Source organism: Nicotiana sylvestris, chromosome 7 (genome assembly GCF_000393655.2).
Source record: "Nicotiana sylvestris chromosome 7, ASM39365v2, whole genome shotgun sequence".
NCBI classification, from domain to species: domain Eukaryota; kingdom Viridiplantae; phylum Streptophyta; class Magnoliopsida; order Solanales; family Solanaceae; genus Nicotiana; species Nicotiana sylvestris.
Window position 1 is genome coordinate 114,042,902 of NC_091063.1, and position 10,503 is coordinate 114,053,404.

At 41.3% G+C, this 10,503-nt stretch overlaps 1 protein-coding gene across 1 annotated transcript; it reads left to right on the top strand.

Annotated features, from left to right (window-relative positions):
• The first annotated feature begins 8,276 nt into the window (after positions 1 to 8,276).
• Positions 8,277 to 8,999, top strand: LOC138873642 (uncharacterized). Its single transcript, XM_070152118.1, has 2 exons — positions 8,277 to 8,452; positions 8,576 to 8,999. The coding sequence occupies exons 1-2, from the start codon at positions 8,277 to 8,279 to the stop codon at positions 8,997 to 8,999; spliced, it is 600 nt and encodes a 199-aa protein (XP_070008219.1).
• Positions 9,000 to 10,503: the final 1,504 nt, after the last annotated feature.

The following is a 10,503-nucleotide window of genomic DNA, read 5'->3' on the forward strand; positions in this document are numbered from 1 at the left end:
GTGATATCATTTGGGCTGACCAATGCCGAGAAACATTTATGCATGCACTTGATAAATAGTGTATTCCAGCCATATATTGATTCTTTCGTCATCATGTTCATTAATGATATTTTGGTATGTTCACACAGCCCGGAGGATCATGAGTAGCACTTCAGGATCTTGCTACAGACCTTAAGGGAAAAGAAGTTATATACAAAATTCTCCAAGTGTGAGTTTTGGGTTGATTCGGTGACATTTATGGGCCATGTGATGTCTAGTGAGGGGATTAAGGCAGATCCGAAGAAGGTGGAGGCAGTTTAGAGTTGGCCTAGACCGTTTTTTGCTATAGAGATCCATAGTTTTCAAGGCTTGGCTGGTTACTATCGTCATTTTATAGAGGGGTTTTCATCCATCGCAACTCCTTTGACCAGATTGACTCAGTAGGGTGCTCCATTCAGGTGGTTCGACGAGTGTGAGGAGAGCTTTTAAAATCTCAAGAGTGCCTTGACTCTAGCTCTGGTTTTAGTTTGCCTTCAGCATCTGGTTCTTATATAATGTATCGTGATTCTACACGGATTTGCATCGATTTGTATTAATTCAAGAGGGTAGAATGATTGCTTATGCTTTGTATCAGTTGAAGCCTCATGTGAAGAATTACCCCTTCCATGTTTTAGACTTGGCAGCCATTGTTCACGTATTAAATATTTGGAGGCATTATCTCTACGATGTGTCTTGTGAGATATTTACAGATCATTGGAGTCTACAACATATATTTAAGCAAAAGATCTGAACTTGAGGCAGCGAGGGTGGTTAGAACTGTTAAAAGACTATGACATTACCATTCTTTATCATCTCAGAAAAGCCAATCTGGTGGACGAAGCCTTGAGTAGGAAGGCTGAGAGCATGGATAGCGTTGCATATATTCCACTTGGAGAGAGATAGTTAGCATTGGATATTCAAGATTTGGCCAATCAATTTGTGAGGTTTGATGTTACGGAGCCTAGCCGATTTCTCGCTTGCATGGTTTCTCAGTATTTTTTGTATGAGCACATCAAAGATCACCAGTTTGATTACCCTCATTTGCTTGTCCTTAAGGAAATAGTGCATCACGATGATGCCATGGAGGTTTCTATTGGAGATGATTAGGTGTTGAGGATGTAGGGCCGATTTTGCATACCCAATGTGGATGGGTTGTGTGAGTTAATTCTTGAGGAGGCACACAGTTCGTAGTATTCTATTCATCTGGGTACCGCTAAGATGTATCAGGATTTGAGGAAGCACTATTGGTGGAGAAGAATGAAGAAAGATATAGTAGAGTATGTGGCTCGTTCTCCAGTTGGTTGGTTTGAGCTGGGGGAGGTTAGGTTGTTGGGCACTGATCTGGTTTGGGATTCCTTGGAGAAAGTCAAGTTGATTCAGGATCGACTTCATACAACATAGTCTAGGCAGAAAAGTTATGCTGATCGAGAGCTCATGGTGTAGCATTTATGGTTGGAGAGAGGGTCTTGCTCGGAGTTTCGCACATTAAGGGTGTGAAGAGGTTCGAGAAGAAGGGCAAGTTGAGCCCTAGGTATATTGGTCTTTTCGAGATCCTTGAGAGAGTTGGCGGGGTGGCCTACAGACTTGCATTGCCACCTAGCTTATCGACAGTTTACCTGGTGTTTTATTTTTCCATACTCTGAAAGCATTACGATGATCCATCACACGTATTAGATTTCAACTCAGTCCAATTTGACCAAGGATTTGATTTATATTTAGGAGTCGGTTGCTATCTTGGACAGACATGTCTGAAAGTTGAGGTCAAAGAACATCGTTTCGGTAAAGGTTCAATGGAGGGGTAAACTGGTCGAGGAGGTGACCTGGGAGACCGAACATGACATGAAGAGTCATTATCCTCACCTTTTTGTCACTTCAGGTATGTCTATATGCACGTTCGAGGACAAACATTTATTTTAAGACGGGGAGAATCTAACGACATGATCGGTAGTTTTGTGTATTTGAGCCTCATTTCCCCTTTTTATGCTTCACATGTATGAATTTGTAGTTTTACCACTTCCGGGGGTGGTTAGTTACGTTTTGGGAAGGTTTTGGGTTGATTTGGACCCTTTGATTCTTGGTTTAAAAGCTTAAGCTAGAAATGTTGACTTAAGTTTGACTTTTGTGAAAATGATCCCAGAATAGTATTTTGATGGATGTAAAAGGTTTGTATAGTGAATTTGGACTTGGACGTATACCCGAAAATGAATTCCAAAGGTCCCTAGATTGAGTTGACTTCTTTTGCCGAAGGTTGGCAATTTGAGGTTTAAAATTTTTCTTAGGTTTGACCGTAGTTAGACTTTATGACTATCAGATTTGGATTTTTATTTTGGGACTTGGAATAGGTCTATTTTGCTATTTGGAATATGTCTGCAAAATTTGGTGCAATTCGGAGTTGGTTTGATAAGATTCAGATGCTTGGTTATAATTCTAGCGATTCTTGAGTTTCCTTTTGAATTTCATACATTTTGATGTCTGATTCATGATTTTGGATGTTATTTTGGTATTTTGATCACACCATAGAGTTTGTATGATACTTTTAGGCTTTTGTGGATATTTGGTTTAAAGCCCCGAGGGCTTGGGTGGGTTTCAGACGTGTTTCAGATTGGATTGAGCTGATTATAGGTGTTGGTGTCCTAATGCTGCAGTTGTCGCAAATGTGACTCCCTCTTTGCATTTTCAAAGACAAAATAGGATTGGGTTGGGTCGCATTTATGACCGTTATGTCGTTTTTGCGAAGAATGCTGTCATCGTAATTGTGAAGCCTTTGTCGCAATCGCGACATCTGTGTGGGTTGTCAGGGTTCGATTTTGTGATCCTTGTTCTGTAATTGCGAGGGTTTGCAAATGTGAATCCAAGGTCGCATTTGCGATATCTGCAGCTAAACAAAAGGGCTGGAAAACTAGATTTTAGTCTCATTTTCATATTTTTGAACCCTAAAGTTGGTAGGAGGCGATTTTGAGAGGGTATTGTAGGCATACAAAATTTATTGAATTTAAATTCAATAAGTACTTTGGACTATATTTAAGCATATTAGTCCAAATAAATATTATGGGTTAATATAATTGGATTAATTACTTAAGTCCAAATTAATATAATTACTGATGTGGAAAGCATCCTCGATATTACCTTTGGAAGCTTCAGACCAGTTACGAGGAGCAAAGTGAGCTCTTTAGGACAACACGCACCCCAAGTGCCGTCCGCATCAACCCCTATTTTCGGATGTTCATCCTCAAAAGGAGCAAGATCTTCCACAAATGCACCTGAAGGAGGAAGCGATATTGCTGAAAAGATCAAGAAAACTCTTGCTCTGCTTGACCTCTCCGGATCCAAGCACTTTTTTATGAAGAAAGATGATTATGCTTCAAGTGATGGATCCTCCCCACTTACACCACATAGCGTGAGCCAATCAAGGATCAATCTGTGTAAAAATCCATGCTACTCTCCGTTGTCCATGACAATCATGCAAGACATGGTGACAAAAACTTCATCTGTGAAGGAGCAGTTGACAAACTTGACGAAGCAATCGCTGGCTTGACTAAATGTATGCAAAATCAAGAGGCTAGAATTGACAAGCTAACTGACAGGGTGAGAATCTTGATGGAAGAAGAATCCACCCATGCACCCGGCAAGCTCCCAGAAGTTCTAGAGAGTGACTCTTCCCCAAGACAAGTAGCACCCACTAAGGCTATCCTTGTCTCATATGAAGGGATGATTCCAATTGAGTTCATTGAAGGAACCATTAAGGACAAAAATGAAGTTGCTGCCAAATCCTCCCTTACATATGCAAAGCCGTACACTGCAAGGGTCGATATGTTGAAAATGCCTGCTGGCTATCAACCTCCAAAGTTTCAACAGTTTGATGGTAAAGGTAACCCAAAGAAACATGTGGCGTACTTCATGGAGACGTGCAACAATGCTGAGACTTATGGAGATTACCTCATCAAGCAGTTTGTCTGCTTGCTAAAAGGAAATGCTTTTGACTGGTACACAGACCTCGAGGCTGGATCTATCGATAACTGGGATCAACTAGAGCAAGAGTTCCTCAATCGGTTTTATAGTACGAGACGTAGTGTGAGTATGATAGAACTTACAAATACTCGTCAATGAAAGGGGGAACCAGTTATCGACTTTATTAATCATTGGAAGAATGCAAGCCTCAACTGCAAAGACAGGCTTAGTGAAGCATCATGCATAGAGATGTGCATCCAAGGCATGCATTGGGTATTGCGCTACATCTTGCAAGGTATCAAGCCTGGCACATTTGAAGAACTTGCAACTCGTGCCCATGGCATGGAATTGAGCATGGCCTCCGCTGGAAATGAAAGGCTACCCATCTATGAACCTCGCAAAGGGAACAACAAACAATAAGTTAGGAAGTGGGGCAAGTTCGTACCCAAGTCTGAAAGCAAAGAAGCTATGAATGTCAACACGTCACCTGTGAAGTTCACGACGAAGGTGAGGAAGAAGCAGAGTATGAAGTCCACCTCTTTTCAAAATAAGCCAAGTGAAAAGTTGACTCTAAAAGAAATGCAAGAGAAGGAGTACCCATTTTCGGATTCTGATGTGCCAACCATTTTTGAAGAACTCCTCGAGTTAAATCTTATTGAGATTCCGGAGATGAAGCAACCAAATGAAGCTGGGAAAACAAATGACCCAAATTACTACAAATATCACCGACTTGTAAGCCACCCTCTGGAGAAGTGCTTTGTCTTCAAGGACAAAGTCATGGACTTGGCTCGTGAAAAGAAGATCGTGCTTGAAGATGAGAAAGTAAGCGCAAACCATGTCTCTATCACCTTTGGCTCATTCAGTCCGGATGAATTATGTGGTTTTAAAGAAAGTAAAGATGAAGAATTGTTGGAGAGCGACAAAGCTGAAGTCAATCAACCTAATGATGATGAAGGTTGGACATTGGTGACTCGTTGTAGGCACCACAAAAAGAGCCCACGAAAAGAATCAATAGAATAACAAACAAGGAAAATGATGGTGAAAAGACCAAGGAGATGGATCCAGTTAAATATTTGAAGAAAGCAAAAGTGGAGGTGCACCATCCTCAAAAACCATGACATACAGTGACTTAGGAGGAGTTCTTACCAAGTTGGTTCCACACGAAGATTTCCCATGAGGGCATTGATATCTTTTGTTGCAATGCTGACAAAGGGGAAGAAAAGAGTAATGACCTACCGTTGGCACCGTCTTCGGAAAAGCCCATCGAGTCCACTCCTCAAGAAGTTAATGCTTGTCAGGAAAAGGTCACGTTCACAAATGGCGATCTTTTGCTAGGTGACACTCCTCATAACCACCTATTGTACCTGATTGGCTATATGCACGATGAAAGGGTAAATCAAATTTTGGTTGATGGAGGATCCTCAATGAATATTTTTCCAATCCACACTGTGAAAGAACTTGGTATTCCCATGAATGAACTCTGAGAAAGTCGTATGGGGGCAAAGAGCCATAGACGCGATCATGCTGGGAATCACTATTGAAGATATGCAATCAAGTGCATGGCTACATGTGATCGATGCGAAGACTTCATACAATGTTTTGCTTGGAAGGCCTTGGATACATGATAATAAAGTAGTTCCATCTACCTACCATCAATATTTAAAATACTACAAGGATGATGTCGAGAAGAAGATAGTTGCTGATGATGAGCCATTCACCGAGGCAGAGTCACACTTTGCCGATGCAAAGTTCTACTCGAAGGACCACATTGTGAAGGAGCTAAAAGTTGATGATGGCATGAAAAGAAAGAATGGCAAGCCCATAACTAAAAGAGCTGAGGTGACTATTGATAAAGCCAAATCTGTTACTGAGGAGGTACAACCCGACGTGAATAAATCTCATAAAAGGGATATTGTATCTTATGGCAAGAAAGTAAGTCCTAAGCTCCAATATATCCCTAAAAGGAAGAAAGATGAGGGCAAATAATCTAATCTCCAAACCAACACGCTAAAGGAGTTAACTCTTCTGATAAAACGAATTGAGGCAATAAAATTGTCCTCGAAGCCGTTTGCAGGGTTTGTAGCCCAAAATCATTTGCAGAATGTGTCACTCTCTACAAAATGAACAGATGAAGGTTTGATCCTAATGCTTACAAGCTATTTGCGAAAGCTGGATACAATCCCGATGAGCCGTCAAAGTGAGGGAAGCTCCCATCAGAAGTTGCAAAGAGGCAACCGCGTGAAGGTTTGGGATACAAGTAATCGTCACCAGTGTGCATCTCAATAAGGAGGGCGAGTAGCAATTATATCACTATAGAAGATGAATTTGTCACTTCTAACATGCCTTCTATCTTTGACAGACTTGGAAAATTAACTATGAGAACTTCCGTATTTGAGAGATTGGGTCCATTAAAGAAGGGGAATAAGTTCTAGAGAAATTGTTGAAATACAAGAACACCCGCTTCGACCAAAATTCAGAAGATCTCTAAAGATTTCCAAAGTTCGGTTCCTTCTAAAATAAGGCGACAAATAAAAATCATGGTTTCTTGTGATAAAGTACTAAAGTGAAGCCATACACTGTGGTCTACACTAAAAAACATGATGACGACGAAGAAAGTGTGGGTTCTTCGTATCATGTCACTGTACAAGGCGAGAATGGTGTTCCATCTTCAATGGAGGATAATGCAGAATTGGAGGGTATTCACCATGTTATCACATATCCTTCAATGATGGGGACCCTCGAGAAGATGAAGATGCAAAAGATGCTCCACCAGAACTTGAAGAAGGGGAGAAGGCAACGATTGATGCCTTAAAAAAAGTTAACTTTGGCACTGATGAAGAACTAAGACCCACCTACCTAAGTGCTTTATTAGAAGTTGATGAAGAGAGAACTTATATTGAGTTACTCAAGGAGTAGAGGAATGTCTTTGCTTGGAGCTACAAAGAGATGCCTGGCTTAGACCCAAAAGTGGCAGTCCATAAGCAAGCTCAAAGGTGCTTTAGGCCGGACTTGGTTCCCTTGATTGAAACCGAAGTTAAAAAACTCATCAAAGCTGGCTTTATTCGCAAAGTTAAATACCCAACATGGGTTTCAAGTATTGTCCCTATAAGGAAGAAGAATGGCCAGATTTGAGTGTGCGTTGACTTTAGGGATCTCAACAATGCATGTCCGAAAGAAGAATTTCCGCTTCTTATTCCAGAGCTGATGATCGATGCTACTACTGGTTACGAGGCAATACCTTTCATGGATGGTTCGTCGGGCTGTAACCAAATACACATGGCACCAATAGATAAAGAGCTTACTGCATTCCGTACTCCAAAGGGTATTTATTGCTACAAGGTAATGCCTTTTGGCTTGAAGAATGCTGGTGCTACTTACCAAAGGGCTATGTAGAATATTTTCGACGATCTTCTCCATAAGAATGTCGAATGCTATGTTGACGACTTGGTGGTAAAATCAAGAGAGAAGGGCGACCACTTGAAAGACTTGAGGATGGTATTTTAATTGCTCCGGAGGTACCAACTTAGGATGAATCCATTGAAATGTGCCTTTGGAGTTACTTCTGGAAAGTTCCTTGGCTTCATTTTCCAACATCGAGGGATCAAAATTGATCAAGCCAAAGTGGATGCCATTTTGAAAATGCCTGAGCCTCGGGATATCCATGAATTGAAAAGTCTGCAAGGAAAGCTAGCATACCTTAGAAGATTCATATCAAACCTAGCTAGGAGGTGCCAACCATTTAGTTGCCTCATGAAGAAAGGCGTTCCTTTCAAGTGGGACCAAACTTGTAGCAATGCCTTCGAAAGTATCAAAACATACTTGATGAAGCCTCCAGTTTTAGCAGCTCCTATACTTGGAAAGCCATTGATACTATACATTGCGGAACAAGAAAGGTCTGTTGGAGCACTGTTGGCCCAAGAAAATAGTGAGGGGAAAGAAAACTCTCTTTACTACTTGAGCAGGATGATGACACCGAACGAGCTGAATTGTTCGCCAATTGAAACGTTGTGTTTGGCGCTAGTCTTCTCAATTCAAAAGTTGAAGCACTACTTTCAAGCTCATGTTGTCCGTCTTGTTTCTAAGTAAATTCCATCAAGTTCGTGATGTCAAAACCTGTTCTTAGTGATCGACTAGCTAGATGGTACATCCAATTTCAATAATTCGAGATTTTGTACATCTCTCAAAAGGCTGTAAAAGGACAAGCATTGGCAGACTTCTTGGCAGATCATCCGATACCTGATGACTGGGAGCTAACTGATGAACTACCCAATGAGGACGCAGTGGTCGTTAAAGTTAAACCTCCATGAAAGATGTACTTTGATGGTGCTGCGCATTGTGGGGGAGCTGGGGCTGGCGTAGTATTTGTCACTCCCCAAGGTGAATTCTTGTCCTACTCCTTCACCTTGACACAACTCTGTTCCAACAATGTTGATGAGTATCAAGCATTAATACTTGGGCTTAAAATGGCCGTTGATATGAAGCAATTGTAATTGCAAGTCTTTTGTGACTCCTAGTTAGTGGTCAATCAGCTTTTGGGTAGTTACGAGGTTAAGAAGCCTAAACTACGCCCATATCATGATTTTGCTAAAAAGTTAATGGGGTGGCTCAGTGATGTGACTATTCAGCATGTGCCAAGGAAAGAAAATAAGAAGGCTGATGTTTTAGCTTCCCTAGCTTCATCATTACCCCTGCCTGTTACCGTCTGCAAAAAATGGGTAGTACCACCGCCAAATGAGGCTGAAGGTGAAGAAAATGAACTCAAGCATCTTGTTGCTATTTTTGAAGTCGAGAAAGAAGAATGGCTACATCCCATTATCGACTACTTATGCTATGGGATACTTCTAGAAAATTCGAGGAGAAGGACTAAAATCCGTCGTCGTGCACCTCGCTTCCTTTACGACAAGGATACTCTATACAAAAGGTCGTTCGAGGGAGTACTCTTGCGATGCTTAGGAGAAGAAAAAGCTCTCCAAGCTTTGCAAGAGGCACATTATGGGGTATGTGGGTCACACCATTCAGGACCAAAGCTCTAATTCCATATAAAAAGGATGTGATATTATTAGCCGATGATGGTAAAAGATTGGTTGGACTATGCTCGAAGATACAAGGCTTGTCAATTTCATCTGAATTTTATTTGTCAACTTCCTGAAGTGTTGCACCCGACTATTGCATCCTGGCCGTTTGACACTTGGGGATTGGAAGTTGTTGGAACACTACCAAAGTCCTCCGGTGGGCACCTATACATATTGGCTGCAACTGGCTATTTCTCAAAATGGGCTGAAGCTATTGCTCTTAAGGAGGTAAAGAAGGAAAATGTTGCAAGTTTCATCCGAGTAAACATCATCTATCGCTTTGGAATTCCTCGTTACATAATAATGGATAATGGCAAGCCGTTCGACAATAGGTTGATGAACAAGATTTGTGAGCTCTTTGGTTTCAAACAACGTAACTCTTCGATGTACAATGCTGCCACCAATGGTCTAGCAGAGGCATTCAATAAAACTCTATGCAACTTGCTAAAGAAAGTCATCTCCAAATTCAAACGAGATTGGAATGACTGTATGGAAGAAGCTCTATGGGCATATAGGACGACTCACCGCACGCCAACACAAGAGACTACTTATTCACTCGTTTATGGAGTCCAAGCCGTCTTGCCACTTGAGCGTCAAATACCTTCATTACGACTAGCTATTCAAGAAGGGATCACTGATGAAAAAAATGCTCTACTTCGATTAGCAGAGTTGGAGGCTCTTGATGAGAAGAGGTTGGAAGCTCAACAGAGTCTTGAATGTTATCAAGCTCGATTGTCTCGTGCCTTCAATAAAAAAGTTCGCCCGAGATCCTTTCAAGTAGGAGATCAAGTCCTTGCCGTACGAATACCCATAATTACTTCTCATAAACCTGTAAGGAAGTTCACTTCAAAATGGGATGGGCCATATGTTGTACAAGAAGCTTACTCAAGTGAGTCTTACAAGCTGGTTGATGCAGATGGCATGAGAATTGGCCCTATCAATGGCAAGTTTTTGAAGAAGTATTATCCTTGAAGTTCCTACGCTCCTTGGCGTACGAGCCTAAACTGCAAGTCATAACGCTCCTTGACGCATGAGCCTAAACTGCATGTTGCTACACTCTTGGCCTGCATGAGTCTAAACTATCTACAGCCCCCACAAAAAAAGAGTCCACTAGGTTGTAAACTTAGAAAAAGGCGGCCTAAGCAAAAGTTAGGACATAAAAAAAATTACCCACTCTAAACTACGGTATGACTTGATCCTCTTCACCGAGGTACGTAGACAGCTTAGAGTTTCATTCTAAGTTCAGTCGCATAAGTTCAAAAGATACATATTGCCCCAATTGTTGTTCGAATGAAGTATGAAGGAATGTAAGATCAAGCTAAAATGCCAACCTCCTGTTGAACTTTGATCTCATTTGATTTAAAGGGGGAAATCTTCCTTGGTAAATTGATATCTTCAATGGGACAATTTTAGGAGGATGTCAAGTATTTGCATTGAAGTCCTGGAATTCTCTATGTCTTCAGGT

Excerpts from the sequence above, each read along its gene's own strand:
- LOC138873642 (XM_070152118.1), top strand. The coding sequence starts at position 8,277 with ATGTACTTTGATGGTGCTGCGCATTGTGGGGGAGCTGGGGCTGGCGTA. Across the intron at positions 8,453-8,575 it reads GCCGTTGATATGAAGCAATT|TGATGTGACTATTCAGCATG; the intron begins GTAATTGCAAGT and ends GGGGTGGCTCAG.